Source organism: Lissotriton vulgaris, chromosome 6, assembly GCF_964263255.1.
Source record: "Lissotriton vulgaris chromosome 6, aLisVul1.2, whole genome shotgun sequence".
In the NCBI taxonomy this organism is placed as follows: Eukaryota; Metazoa; Chordata; class Amphibia; order Caudata; family Salamandridae; genus Lissotriton; species Lissotriton vulgaris.
Window position 1 is genome coordinate 563,149,159 of NC_141694.1, and position 16,216 is coordinate 563,165,374.

Here is a 16,216-nt window from a genome sequence, read left to right on the forward strand (position 1 = left end):
GGAGGCTAACCTGTTGCACACATAACCACATGTTGGGTTCCGATTGTGCGCAAATACCACCAACAAAATAATTGTACTGCGCAAAAGAAAAGAATGTAATCAAAAACATTTGTTAAAAAAAAATTAATATGCAAACTCGATGTTGGAATGCCCTCCTTATCAATTACGAGGCTAGAGTTAGATTGTTACAAAATAAAATGACAAATCCAACCATTGTCAGGGCAACTCTGAATAATACAGAGTACATAGTCTTAGTTCCTAAACATATGCACTTGGAAGTGTTCTCTTTATTGCACTTGATTAGAAAACGTGATTAACAGGATACCAGCTCCGGCAGTAAGAACACAGACCCAATATTAGCAGCAGAAAAATTATTTGCCCCAGAAGTATAGAAAATGTTCTTGGTCACATTAATCTTTTGAAAAATCATCTGAGAAATGTGCATCGATCTATCTGGTTTGATTAACATATGAAACACTTTCAATTGAAAATAACATTAATACCTTCAATTGGCACTCAAATGTCATTTGTAAACTTCATTTGAAACACTAGACCGCAAGACTAATCAGTTGCTGTTTACACAAGTTTGTCTCATCTTCATAAGCCTTCAATTTATTAAAGTGGCTTAGGCTCTTCTCCGACTCCTCCGGCCAGGTGATAGACAGCCAGACTAACTGCATGGGCAAGGGCATCAGCATTTTCCTATGAATGAGAACAAAAAATTTAATTAGGATTCCATCCCCATGAATAATGGCCTTTGATGGAGACGTTCCAAAGGTTAATATTAACAAGTAAAACTAAACATTATATATATATATATATATAACTAAAGAAGCGTACCTTGGAGCAATAAGGGGCCATATATCTGGATTTCAGTTACCCTGTGGTCAGACACTTCAACAACACCCACTGAAAACACATCACATCCTATTAGGATCTGCTATTAAGGGGCATGTGCCCTACATTTTGCTAAGTTATTGGGCTCCTTGCAAGATATTTGATAGACAGTAATCTTACAATGATGAACTATTATCCATAACTTCCATTGGGATGTTTATCAGATATTAGATAAATCAATTTTTGTTTTCATCATGAAGGTGATTCAATACATACGACAACGGTATAATGAATCCTATTTTCGTAATATGGATTTAAGTGGATAGAGGAGTATACATTAGAGATACTGCCCTAAGATCATATCATTTGTGGTTTTAATTTTGCCACTCTATGCAGGTTTTATAGAGTAAAACAAATGAATTTGTTGGTTATCCCATCAATTACGAATAAAATGGACGCTACATATAGATGCCGAAAACAACAGTTGATAGGACTAAACGCAGAGTCTTTCTACTGTGTCCATTGTTGTCCAAAGACAAAGCAAATTTGCCAAACAATGTGATTTAATGAGAACATGTTTCTATTTTAATCATTTAACTGACAATCATGTTTGGAGAATTGTGGAGATTTAAAAATTGACTACTACGAGATATTTAATGTTTTTTATGTCCATGGAGAGATTTTTTCTATGTTCATAATGATGTCATACGTATTTATTGGGTACGTTGGGTCCAATAAGCTAACTTGACAAGGGCTGTTCCAGCCGAAACCCGTTGTTTTGCACAAATAAACACTTGTGGATGGAAGTAGTGTGCTGCCATCCTTGTCGTTTTGGACGGGACTCTTTGCAATTATATTGGGAGGCTTCTGCGGCTACTGGCACGTAAAGGCAGGCGTATGGCATTTTCTGGCAGTAATGGATACTTATTATTAAACAAAAGGGGAGGGAGGGTAAGGAACTGGATCCACTCTTAGACCCCCTAATAAACAGTACCAAAACAGAAGAGTGGGGCCAAAGGTAATAACAAACCGGCAGAGAGAGTCACTCTTTATATGTAAAAAGAACGCTCACTCACCAACCTAGTTGGTGAAATGCTTTATCATTGGGTTCCCTCCAGAGAGGCCAAATTCCTCGCTGGTGTGCTTCAACGCCTGATTACAGCGGAGCAGGTTTAGTGAAGGTGACTGCAAAATGTGAACCCAGTGATAGGTTAAAACTGTCTTTACCAAGCCCAAAAATGTTTTAATGGTGGAGTGTTAAGGCAAGATTAAAAAGTGAGTTGGATGATAGACCAGATCGATTAGCCAGTCACATCACTATGTAAAAGAAATGTGGCATTTCCTCGGAAGCCAAGGTTTCTTTCTTTAAAGCCTGGAATAAATCAGCTAAATGTGATTTCCACAAAATTCTTTAACACTGTCAATTTGGCAACATATCTTGCACCCATCACCATCCCTGACCTAGAAGTAGAAGGCTGGAAACTCAGCCAGTATTTCAACAAGTGAAAATTATTCTATATCCCTTCTTACTACCCCCAAGCTGCCATCATCCTATACCCTCACCACAAACTGATAGTAGTGGAGGCAGCAGAATTCTAGTTTAGTGGTACAGGCCTTTTTACTAGCCCCGTTGTGGACAGATTAGCTACCACGTATTCTAAGTAAAGGTCCACCAAGTGCCCCGTAGCTGGGTTCCTTGCTTATCCTCATAAGTGGGACATGTAGGGAGAGCTTCTTTATCCTGTGTAGGAGTGCTTCAGTATCCACAGGTATACTGTGTGCTGGACTGCATCACATGGAGGCCTTCTATGTCCATGGTAGACATAACAGCCTACTCATCTTTGTTATTCATGATTCAAATACCAAAACTCTTGTTTGTTGGGTAAATTCTTCTCTGCTTAGCAAAACTCTGCCTCTTTTCCTGTGGTAATGGTTGCTGCCTAACAATAGTGCCTATCTGCTAGTTTCAGTCTATTCCTTGTTTTATTTTGTTACAACCCACAAAATTCTCTAAACGAACGGTATTACAATTACCCAATTAAACAGCACTCCGTGACTCTGTGCCTTTAATCAAATTCTGATTTTCCAACTTTAGGCGGTCCTATTTAAAAGTAAGCTAAGAAAGGAAAACAATTTTGCATTTACTAGGTCTACTAAGATATAATCAACCACAAGATTTACATTGTGGTTAAAAGTATATGTCCCACCACCGACACTAACAAGAACGCACTCCTTTATGTGAGACTGTGAAATTTTAAAGTCATTGCCTTAGTGGAACTGTAACTGCGGCAGCCATCTATGTTCACATGCTCACCGTGCATTAAAGTAATGCCTGTCTATGATATGAAATGCATTGTTTCTATGCATGAAGTTTACATTTCTGTATCTATTTGAAAGCAACTGGCACTTGTTAATGACTTCAGAATCCTGCATCAGTTTCATCACATGACCTCCACTGGAGTATGAAGTGCAATTAATGTGAGCCTTGCCTCTTCTTGTGCACCTTATGCATATTTGAGGTCCTGTTGTCCTTCTCAGGTATTCACAGATACATTGATTTGGCAGATAAACACCTTATAGACATGAAAATGCCACATATTTTCTTTATTTAATACGACTATTCACAGCCGTACCTGCACTCCCAAACAAAACAAGCTCATTTTTAGGAGAAAATGTTCAAGCTCTGACCTGAGTGTCAGCCTCAGCATAGACTCTAACCACATCCTCTGTTCCTGATGGACGAACGAATGCTCTTGACAGTTTGTACTCCTTCACAAGGTTATCAATTTTCTCCTGCAATCCTGGTGGCGTGACTGCCCGTCTCTCTGCGTCTGTAGTTTCAATTACTCTTCTGTCAGAAACCTAGCAGGAGCAATCGCATGAACAATCGAACATTTGTCGTATCATTTCTCTTTTGAAATGAACAATACAACTTTGCTTCCCTGCAGCATTTTAACAAGAACATGTGCTATTGACAAGTTAAAAAAAGCAACTAATAACATAAAAAGACCAACATTCATTTTCTCTTTAGACTGACCAAATTTTCTTTTTAGACTGACCAAATGTAACTGTTTGATTTATTTAGTAATACATATGTTTATTTAGATACTTAATATAGTAGAAGGTTATGGTTTGAATGGGTGGGAGGGCAATTGGCTGGAGAAGTGTGGCATGGTGCCGTAATGTTCAAATGCAGAATCTGATAGGCTGGTTTGATCGTTTTCAAATCCTGCTTGTACCTTAAATATATATATAAAAAAGTGTAATGAAAAGTCAACTGTTTCAACCGCTGCAAATTGTTTGGAGAGGACTCTGGAACACTTCTGTTCAGCAGACCTTCACCTCAACAAGAACACTGAAAAGGGTGTAAGTTATGCAAAAATCCTGCATTTGTAGACAGACCTTTCCTGACGCCAAGAATGACAATGAGGAAGGCATGCTACATGAGTAGTACTGCAGAGCTTTTTTCAATAAATTTGAAATATTTAGCGGACAAATCTATAATCTGCTTACAGAAGCAGCAGAATTACTATGGAAGGAGATGGGCTGCTGCCCGCCCCGTGGCCGGATTTGCCCAGGAAGCAAGAACCCAGCAACAGCTCCATACACCGAAAAGAAGATTCACTTTTGAATGATTGTTTTTAAACTACTATTTTTTCTGCATATACGCTCGGCTTTAAGGTCAGCTGAGGAGTGGACTCACACCAAGACGTTCTATAGGATCAAGCTCTCTGCAGACTTGACTGTCGATGGAGTAATGCTTGGTGAAGATATATACGGATGCCTACGTAGCAACCTTGCAGATGGTCAGTCCTGGAACACCCCTTGCTGTCATGGTAGCCTCGTCTCTGGTGGAATGAACCCTTAGGCCCATGGGAGGCTCTCCTTGGTGGCCAGGGCACAATTTTATGCAAAGGATTATTCTTGGCAGGATTATCCACCACCCTTCTCTTCTTAGCACCAGCAAAGTATGCGCTTAATTTAAAAACTGAGAGTCGTTTCTGGGTCCAGCCAACAAAACCTCTCATACTCCTCAGAAGTATATGGTGGACAGAAAAAGGAAGGGAGGGTCATGGACTCTGGCCTACGGCGATTGTAGAGGTCCCCTTGACGTTGTGCCCAGTGGGACTTCAGATCCCACTCCAGAGCCTGCATATGCCACAGGATGTGCTCGACCAGTGGGATGCAGGAGGCCATCAGTCCCAGCAGCCTGAGAGTTGACCTCACTGAAATCCAGGACGGAGGCTGAAAGATCCGGGTCACATCCTGAAGTCTCATGCCTAGGGAAAAAGGCACAAAACCAATCTGTATCCAGAATGGGTTCAATGAAGTGGAGCGTCTAATATGGAGTCAGGTGTGACTTTGGTACTTTCATAGTGAACCCCAAAGATGGCAAGAGGTTCACCGTAGTCTGGAGATGTAGACTGCCAGGTGCAAGCTTGCATGTAACTGAAAGTCATTAAGGTAAGCAGCCCTGAACTCCGAAGGTGTGCTGCCAACACCACCATCACTTTAGTGAACACCCAAGAAGTGCTAATGAGACCAAAAAGTAGCACTGCGAACTCAATGATCCTATCCCACCATGTACTGCTTGTGCCAATGTGTCGGTAGAACAGGAATACGGAAATTGGTGTCCTGCTGGTCAAACACCACCTTTTCAAGAAACAAGGGGACCCAATGAGTGCCTAGGGACCTTGGGCAATCAACTATTAAGGAGAACAACGGTCCTTAGGGTTAGAATTTTCAAATTCAAATGAGAATATAGACTCCAATCAGTACTATATCAGTCAATTTTTCAGTACCCAGCCGGGCCTGAAATTTTTATTCAAATATAATCATAGATAAAAAGACCACTGAAGGGGTCTAATTCGGAAACTGATAGGGTACAAGCCTGTACCTATCCAGAACACACTCTAACAGAGTTCGGGGGTGGAAACTGTGAGAAAAGAAGTAAGGGCACGGTGGTTTGGGTTGGAGGGCTGATGCCTCGGGTTCCTGTTGCGAAGACTTGTAAATAATACTAATATCCCGTTTATAGTGATTCATCCGGGAAGGAGGAATAAGATATATTCAAAGCCACACGATGGTGGGAACTCAAGCGATTTCAAAGTCTTGAGTGCATAGACAGTGCTATCTTGCTCACGATACGGGCAGGATTCAACCGGCGTGTTCAATGGCACAGCGCCGTCTCAACGCGGATCCTCCAACTCAAACCACCGCGCCCTGATCCACAGGAGCGGAGTACTTCTCGCTCCGAGAGGTTTTCACAAAAGGTACAAACAGGCAATATATTTTAAAGTCCTGATGATGATCCCAGTTCACTAGGAGCCAGGGATCGAAACGCCGTCGACACTTTCACAATTCTGTAACCTTGCCATTGTGTTAATATTTGTTACAGTAATTGTCTGTCTGAGCTTGCTTTGCAAAATGTGCTAATGTTGCAAGGGACAGTTGGCTCCACCTTTTCCTTTTTGCCTGATATTCTTTACTTCTTTACTTCTTTTCTCACCTTTTCCACCCCCGAACTCTGTTCGAGTGTGTTCTGGATAGATACAGGCTTGTACCCTATCAGTTTCCGAATTAGACCCCTTCAGTGGTCTTTTTATCTATGATTATATTTGAATAAAAATTTCAGGCCCGGCTGGGTACTGAAAAATTGACTGATATAGTACTGATTGGAGTCTATATTCTCATTTGAATTTGAAAATTCTAACCCTAAGGACCGTTGTTCTCCTTAATGGTCAAACACCACCATCCAGTCTCCAGGGTCAAGGGCAGACAAGATCTGGGCCAGAGTGAGCACTTTGAATTTCTCCTTCCAGGAGAAGGCATTGAAGAGGGTGTAGGCCAAGAATAGGCCAAAGACTTCCATCCTTTTTGGGTACCAGAAAACAGCAGGAATTTTCTGCATTGATTGGGAAAGTGCTTACCCAGCAGCAAGAGCCCTAAAGACTGAGCTGTGGCATGACTATCGTTGAATTGTTATTGTGCTGAATCAGCTTTTTCTCCAAACAACCTAGAGCTACTGAAAGCCATGCCCATGAAGGATACATGCACATCACCAGAAAACTGGTTGCCCACATCCAGGCATGTCTTCGGAGTACGACGCTGGTACCAATATCTCTGACCATGTAGTTCCTAGTTTACAGACCCGTTCGAAGCACATACTTGCGGCATCCTGGCCATCATGTATTGTTTGAGCTAGCGAGAGCCTGACATCTGCTGGAACGGTGGCAACATGTCAGTGACCATATCTCATAGTCATGGGTATACTTCCATAGAAGCCAAAATACATTTATGGATCCAAGTGCTAGAGTGGCTGAAGTAAACATTCTCTTTCCAAAAGCATCAACTCTTTTCAACTCCCTATTCAGGTTAACCAGAAAGGAATTTTAATTATCTTTGCTTGTTGAAGCTTGACAATCAAACTCCCCAGTGTCAGGTGGTCAGTAAGGAAATGCAGATCACTGGGCCGGTCTATGTGGCCCAGCCACAGGTTGACTGACTTGGCAGTATGGTCATGGCTTACACCAAGTAGCCAGAAGGGCATCCGTAAGGGCTCAATTAAATTTCAACAACATCTCAAATGAAGCAGGCCCTGGTTGAAGTATCTCAGTCAATAAATTTGTCTTTGTCTCTACATTGGGCAACTGTAATTGAAGTGCCTCAGCTGCACTCTGAACCACTACAGCAAAAGAAGTGCTTTCTCCATCTGTTGGCCCAAGTGGCAAGTTTATCTCCATTTTAGGCAATGAGTTTTTGTGGGCCTGCACAGAACTGCACAGGTCTGCACAGGATGAATCCTCACTAAAGTGAGGGTGAAGAAACCTGTAAACCCCCTCCCCCAGCCCCCTGCTTATCATCAGTGTCTTGAGGGATATCAGGTGTTTCTGGCACTAGGTCTGAATTAGAACAAAAAATAGCATGAAACCTCTGCTGGTACCGATGCCTGTGACAGGCTAATGGATCGGCTATATAACCACTGGTTACCCCTTCGTGGTTTTATAGTGTGACAGAGATGGATCGAGCCAACATTGATTTAGGGTCAGAGGTCAGTACCAGCCCAGAAGGATCCTTTGTGCTAGAGTTGAAGTCAACAGTGGAGTCAGCACGACCTGGTAATGGACCTTGGGACAGTTAATATAGGGACTGGACTGGTCGGTGGAAGTTGGACTGTTGACCCCTACAGCTCCTGTGGGGTCTGAAAGCAGGCTAGAGGGAGCCAGAATCACATCAATGATCCACAGCATGACCTTCTTAATGGAAGCTATCTGCTGTGGGGTTGACAATGGTCTGGGAAATTTGTGGGCACAGGAACAGACTACAGGGTTAGTTTGGACGGAGAGGAGAATAGAGGAGATGATCTGTATCTTTACTGCCTCATGCCTTATTGTGAGACTTTAAGGGGTGAAATGGAGTTGAGTCCTACTATACTTTCTTTCGCTTATGTCTAGACTTCAACTTATTAACAACAAGGGGAGACCCAAGAGCTATTAAAGATACAGAGTCCATGCTCCTAACTTCATCACTAAAACATAAAGGGACACTGCAACTTGGACGTTGGATGCAAAAAGTCATCCTGAAACGTAGGGGTGCTAAAAAGTCACCTAAACAAACAGTTTAAAGAGAAAAAAGAGAAAGGGGGGAAGGAGACAGAGAGTGGAGCCTAGGTATAATCACCCATCATAACAAAGGCAAATATTGTCCTTCGTTGCCCTCACACACCCTTAGGATATCATGTTTCATCATACACCCATAGGATGTCATGCTTCATCATCGGGCCACAGCTCCACGTGGGGCCGGCGCTGTAATCCCCCACTGGCCCCAAGATGGGACACTTTACTGGAGATTGTTTAGGACAGCCAGATGGTGCATGTAGGTGTGCGGGGTAAAGGAGGTATGGGGTAAAATGAGGGAAAAACCAGTGCCTAGTGAAAAATGGGGAGGGGGTTTGTACGCAACAATGTGTCGTAGTGATAAACCTCAAGCAGTAGTAGCCATGAAAGACGTTCCTGTTCTAATAGGTATATTCACCTGATGAATCAAGGAATCAAAGGTCAACATGTTTCATGTATATTTAACAAGAGATAGAGAGCAAAGGGATTTTATCCACTCAAGTGGACGGAAGGGTACTCCCAGTCCCCTGGTTCAATAGTTATATAACAAAATAGGAGGAGTACCACCAAAGATGAGGCTAAACAGCCAATATCGGTGGAATGAGACCTTGATTTGTAAGAAGAGGTCCTTCTTTGTTTTTTAAAGAACCCCTCACTCACCGACCTGGTCGGTGACATGCTTCATCATCGGGGCCACCTTGACAGCCGAGTGCCGTCAAGGTGTGCTGCGACACCTGAAAATACAGTGGAGCGGGTATGTGAGTGATGAATGTGAAAAAAAGGTCAGTGGGTTAAAAATTGTCCTGGTATGACTTAATATTATTTATTGTAAGGCTACTGGACAATATTAAAATAGTGTGTGTAGATACAGTAAAGGTGTAAATAGGACCTAATGTATCTGAATTATGTGGAAGGTCTACATGTTTCAAACCATAGGTGGGAGTTACCGGTTTTTCTTCAGGACCATGAAAAAGAAAGGAGTTGGGTGGTCAGGGTACACTAACGCCCTGCCATACCTGCAACCCTCTCAGGAACCTATTTAGCTGATTTGCTAAATGGGTAAAAAACTTGCAACCAAGTATGGTTACTGAGAATGGCAAAAACTTCTCAGTGGAGAAATGCTTGCTGCACGGGAATTGAGGGGAGGCAGCAGAGCTCAAAAAACGTATTAGTTTTCTGGCATAACGAGTGACTTCTCACCTAGTCCGCCCCTCCGTGTACCCGTGTACCACACATTGGTAACGAGTGGTAATTACAGCCGGCAGCCCCGTGAGAGCGACGTAAGTACAGAGCGGGTCCCTCTTATGGGATCCCGGCCGCTAGACTCTGGGATGCTTTTGCACGAGTCGTAGGCTAGCTCATGGTTTTTCGCTTCAGCTACTCTTTTGTTTGTTTTTCTACTGACTAGTGATTACAAATCTGCTATCGAGTTAGTACAGGATGCCCATGCCATACCTGACACTCGTCAATGAGCAAGGTAAGCCTGCTTATTGTTGTTAATATTGTAATTACCACTCGTTACCAATGTGTGGTTCCCCTTTTTTGGTTTAGTTAGCACTTTCCCTAACCAGTGAGACGGGTTTGTGTAATCAATTGAACTTTCTATTTTCCTTAAATTTTTTGCGCCTGCAAGGTAGTCTCTTTAGATCTAGATCTTGTTTTCAAAAACCACGAGGCATTGAGTTCATTATCACACATGTGATTGTTGAGCCCATTTTTGGGCGATTCTGCCTGTTTACCCATGCACTCGTATATGTACTTGTTTGCGGTGTGTCTCTTGTGTGCAACTCACGTTTGTCTTTTGTGTAAGATGTGCACCATTGCGGGCACACGTTGTGACATCAAGTTGTTACTGATGCATATACAAGTATTCTTTTGTCTGTCTCTTTATCCTAGGTACTATACAGGAGCGGGACACATTAAGAAGATGTATCCTGAGATTGGATACATAACCCCCCTGGCCGCCCTGCTAAGTTAAGTGGAGAGGTTTTCTTCTATTTTTAGAATTCACGTGCACTTATAAGTTTTTGGTCCTGACGAAATGCCACCGACCTCTGGGCGATTATGGGCATGAAACATGTTGACCTTTGATTCCTTGATTCATCAGGTGAATATACCTATTAGAACAGGAACGTCTTTCATGGCTACTACTGCTTGAGGTTTATCACTACGACACATTGTTGCGTACAAACCCCCTCCCCATTTTTCACTAGGCACTGGTTTTTCCCTCATTTTACCCCATACCTCCTTTACCCCGCACACCTACATGCACCATCTGGCTGTCCTAAACGATCTCCAGTAAAGTGTCCCATATTGGGGCCAGTGGGGGATTGCAGCGCCGGCCCCACGTGGAGCTGTGGCCCGATGATGAAGCATGACATCCTATGGGTGTATGATGAAACATGATATCCTAAGGGTGTGTGAGGGCAACGAAGGACAATATTTGCCTTTGTTATGATGGGTGATTATACCTAGGCTCCTCTCTCTGTCTCCTTCCCCCCTTTCTCTTTTTTCTCTTTAAATTGTTTGTTTAGGTGACTTTTTAGCACCCCTACGTTTCAGGATGACTTTTTGCATCCAACGTCCAAGTTGCAGTGTCCCTTTATGTTTTAGTAGACTTCAACTTAGACTTACTGGAAGATTTTGCCTGAGTAGAGGATGTTTCGCAGGAGAGGCCTTAAGACTAGGACCGCAACTGGGCCCACAATTCAGTGCAGACTGTATATATCAACCGTGATCTCTTCTTGTGCTTGGTGATGCAGAGATTCATTGAATTGGCTTGAAGTGCATGAGGACATACTTTTTACATACCCAAGTAGTGCCCTGAAAAAAGCACCACAAATGCATCTCGTGGAAGTCTGTGACCAACGCCTGCTTTCTGCAGTCTCAGCATGGTCTGAATACTGTAGTCTTTGGGGGGGGATATCGTTCCCTAGCACAGAGTTTGTAAATTTAGAGATATTGGGAAACCAACAAACTTCGAAAACTGAGGTCAATGAGCAGGAGTGTTTCTTACATGTGGGTCACTTCGAGGGAGATATGGTGTCAACATGGAGCCATTCAGGGTCACCTACCACCAGTATGCAGGAGTATCCTGCTGGAATATTTTTCCAGATGCGATCTGGTGTCTGGGGATTTTCTAAAGGAGTGAAATCTGCAGTTAAAAATATCCATCCAAATAAACCATTTAAAAACCTGCCAATGGGAGGTACCAGATTGGTAAGGAAGGCACAGAAAAGCAATGCCACCAAGTAACCATTAATAGTCCAGACTGCCAGGCGGTGCTATGCAAGGGTAAATGTAAAGTATAGAACATAAAAAATAACAAAACATCTTGAAAGGATCGAGGCTCTCAGAGACACCAGGATGCTGACAAGTGGGAAAGGACAAATCAAATGGGTTAATGGGTTTTGCAACTGGGGAGCTGACACAGCTCTGGGAGAATGAGACGAAGAGATAGAAGCAGCTTTTGCTACACTTGATGAGTTTCCTCACCAATTAAAGCAGTGGAAAAAAGGAGTGGGGGGGGGCCTTTTGGCATTCTCCTTCTAAGGAAAGAAAAACTTGGCCTTGGGTGCATGCGAGCACACTATTCAAAGAAAGATGTTCCAGATACTAGAAGCAGATGTCCTCCTCTGAAATTAATAGTTCCTGCAGGGCTTAAACCCTGAATCTGTGAGAAATTACATTTGACCTAGTATGTCCACTATAACCGTCAAAAACACGGGGAAATCGCTAAAGGCAGAAGAGGAGCATCCACATTGTATTGATTAGGAGTGTAAAAACAGGAATTTGCAATACAGCACCAGTCAGTGCTATATATAGACCTATGTCATGTCTGGTGGTAGATGGAGCCACAACAAGAGTCTTATGATATTACAGGTCTATGCTGTAAAACCATTGCCTGGAAAGGTTTTCTGGAACAAATCCGGCAACTGAGAAAATTCGAAATCAGAGAAATGCACAGAAAGAAGTACAACTGTATAACACGTAGTGCCAGAGCTAGTCAATATCGTTGGCACCATATGGAGGGCTGTATTGCTTAAAATGGACATGGGTCACCATTTTCTTGCTAGCTATCTGATTCTGCAGAACATGTGGTCTTCTGTACTACTGAACATTAGCTTCAGTGTAATTCCAAGGTAGAAAGGTTCTTTCAAATGCTGAAGAAATAGCTAAGAATAGTGCCCATCACATGGTTACGGAGAGCATTTCTTAAAAATCCACACTGCAGCACAGAGGTAGCCCCAGAAATATTCCTGTTAGAGAGAGCATTGAAGACTACAATAGCATATGCAAAATGAAAAACACTACTATTATGCAACAAAAGAGAGAACAATACCATAGGCAAAATGAAAAACACTACTATTATACAAGGAAAGAGAGAGAGAAGTGAGACTATTGAAACATAATCGTATCCAATGCAGAAATACTAGTCCAGAAAGGCATCCTAGTGCATGAACTCGTTGACTTCAAACCCCTCCCCCCAAAAAACTGCATCTTTTCACACTGATGTGCACAAAAGGTGAAGCAATTAGCAGCCTGAAAGATCTTATTCATCTAAAAGGTTCCAATGGAATGATACTCGCCTCAAGCAGAAAAGAGTGTGGAGAACACACCACAGCCCATGCAAGTGATCCAAAGACCCTTAGCAATAACTAACTGCAAGGGTCAGAGCAGGAACATACGTCAGTGGAACAACATCTACATCAACAATGGCCATTGTCCCCATGGACAGAAACATCAGAACAATGCTGACCACAAGCAGAAGTCGGCTCCAAGAAGCTACATTGCCAGGGGAAGCATTTCCACAAATCCTACATCTAACCTGATAGAAGACAGAGGAGAAATTCATATTAGAAGAGCGACATAATGTACAGTGCACATCTGTGCACATAAGTGTGGTTGTAATTAAATATCAGGATTTTAGGTCAGATCAAATAAACAAACTGTGTTGATGGGGTAAATGAGTCACTGGCGAGTTGTTATTGAAGGAGTGTGACCTATCTTCCGGTAAGCCCTGCCCGATAATAACATTTCTCAACACAATATATACTGGATAGGCATGCATTACAATATTTACTGGGAATATTCTAATTACAGCATTTAAATTTAAAATGCTTACATGACCACAATAAATATATAATTCATGGGATTCTGTAATCTCTGTGAAAATGTCTGTCTTTAATTTCAGCGACTTGTGACTCACCCATTCACCGATTATAAAGAAAAGATGTCAGAACTCTAGTATTATAAATTATTACAGTCAAGTTCTGAAGTTCAAACACCTGCTTCCGGAGCCGGCACCTGAGGTGAAAGGCAGGTCAGGTCACATACCATAACTGAAGCAATTGTTAAAAACACCTAAAATGGAACATTGCTTGCTTTTCTTCAGCTACATGTTTTAGTTTATGTACTCATTAGAAAGGTAGAGAAAAGGTAGAATCTGTCTGCATTTTTCAACACGTTCCGAGCAACAATAGCTTTTTTTTATTTTTCAAAGGCGCAACAAATATCTAGTGGGTTCTTAATGTGGTCAATTTTGCACTATTCTTCATGCTTCAAACATGTCCGCTCTTTCATATGGAAAAGCTATGCACCAAGGTTTAAAGTGGTTTGGTGAAAAGTGATTGTGTGACCATGTATTATATGGGACAAAGTACCCCCTAGCATACATAAGGATGCTGTAAGTCACTTTCGTGTTCCAAAACCTATATAGAGGAACTCTGCCTTCCGCCTCCTATGTATGGTTACGGCAGGGGATACTTTATCCAATATATAAAAGGCCCTATACAATTTGGTAAACTAAGAGCCACAATTACTCACTGTTGTATTTTGTGTGCGTTTCAATGTAGTTACTTTTAGGAGGCCGGATGGAAAATGCTGCAAAAAACAGAGCCTAATCTATGGGGTTTTGTTTGCCAGAAGGGAAGGAGATGTGTTTGTTAAGTGGGACTTCAACGGAAAGGTAGAAATATTCATTATATAAATGTAATTATGTATTCTACTGATGTATGCTATTACCAGTTCTCAAATACTATGTACAGTTTTAACAAGCAAAACGACGGTACTACTTGGCTAGTTGTTTGGCACACCACAACTGTACTGAGTAATACTCGGATACTCTGATAACTCAGGTTGTTTTTTCCCTTTCGAAACAAGGTTAATGTTTTCTGCTTGAATACAAACCTTAACTTTTAGTTGCCTATTTGGCAAGTCAGTGTACATTGCATCCCACTGCTGTACAGTTATATTTTTCAACAGCAAGATTGCTTCGATTATCAGCATATCTGAAATGGCATCCCCTACAGTCTGAAATAGAAAAGAAAAAAGTAAGCCTGAAATACATATTTAAGTAGGTAGAATGTGCAGCTGAATGCAATTTAATTTAAAACAAAAAAGCTTTACTGATCCACAATATTCTAAAATTCTAACAGATAAGTTCCACAATTTATTTGGCACATTTACTTTTACAGAAATTATGTAATTATTTCTATATGCATGTACAGATAGTAAACATTAGGAATGGTGACTAGGTGACTGAAAGGTATATGGACATTAATGATTTCAGCACAAATTTCACATAGAAAAGTGGATTAAGGAATAAGAGCAAATTTTACCTGCAATTAAAGTCTAGAAATTAAATTGATTTATTCCATAAAATAAACATGAGATTCGAAAATGGTCAACAAAACTTCACAAGTCAGAAACAGAAGGCACTGATAGACAAAGGTGGAAATATTGTGGTTTTGAATGTGGACAACTACACGAAGGAAGCGAACTCCTGCTCCCACCAAAAGACTACTCGGCACCAAGAGCTGAGAGGAGGACGTCGGATTGCTGCTTGCTCTTTTGTTCCCCGTTTGGGAAAAATTTCCGCCAAGTCCCGGCCAAAGCCCAGACGCTGTTGTGGGCATTTATTTACAGAGGCGGTGGCGGTGTGAGGTGGTGTGAGGCGGCGTGGGGGCCAAACAGACAATGGGGTAGCTGCCGCTGTAACCACAGCAGGAAATACAGCAAGAAAGGCACCGCCCGGTTACAGGCAGGATAATGCCGCCGGTCGTGGATTAATCCAGACCCGCCCCCGTCCACTTTCATCAAGGTACATCAAGGATCTCGGTCCTCCTCCCCGAGCTGCTACTGGAAGGCAGTGAGGCCGAATGAACCTAGCAAAGGTGAGAGCGGGGGCAGAGTGGGGGTTGTATCGCAGAGGCTGTCCTGGGAGTGTTTGCCGATCAGAGATGCAGAGAAAACATTTGGGAACATTTTTGGGAATGTTTGGGAAACATTTGGTGGTCAAAGACAGGCCTAGATGCCTGTGACTGGGATTACAACAGCTGGGACTAAGACTACGTGGTGCTGTGGGCAGCCGAGTATCCGCCACTTGCAGACTCTGCTTACACTGCGTTTTTGCTCTGCTCCGATTCAGGCTCTGATCCAGGCTCTTGCTATCGCTGCCACTTTGCAACTTTGCCACTTGCCTGCACAGCTGCCGGCCTGCTGTTCCTGCCACTACAGCTCTACCCTCCGCTTTCATTAGCGGATAGCAGGGGTGCAGTGGTAGCGGTGGATGCAGTTGAAGTGTAGCTGAAGTGTGGTGATCTATGCCCTAGGCAGTGTTGCAGTGAACATTGAGCACTGAGCAGCGGTGCAGCAGTTTTATCAAGGTGCAGGAGTGTGTGCTTCAGATCTTAGCACCCCCAGAACTCCTAGAATCGGGCCAGAGTACAGAGGAAATTTGAAGTGAGCGTGGTGAATCAGCT

At 42.5% G+C, this 16,216-nt stretch overlaps 1 protein-coding gene across 2 annotated transcripts in view; it reads right to left on the bottom strand.

Annotated features, from left to right (window-relative positions):
• Positions 1-255: 255 nt before the first annotated feature.
• The window catches only part of PGM3 (phosphoglucomutase 3), a 230,705-nt gene continuing 214,744 nt past the window's right edge, over positions 256-16,216 (bottom strand). For both annotated transcript variants that reach the window (XM_086926556.1, XM_086926555.1), the window contains 3 exons: positions 14,643-14,765; positions 3,526-3,699; positions 256-702 (listed from right to left, as the gene is read on the bottom strand). In XM_086926556.1, the coding sequence (XP_086782682.1) occupies positions 616-702; positions 3,526-3,699; positions 14,643-14,765 (384 nt within the window). In that variant the 3' untranslated portion in view covers positions 256-615. The remainder of the gene's footprint in view (positions 703-3,525; positions 3,700-14,642; positions 14,766-16,216) is intronic.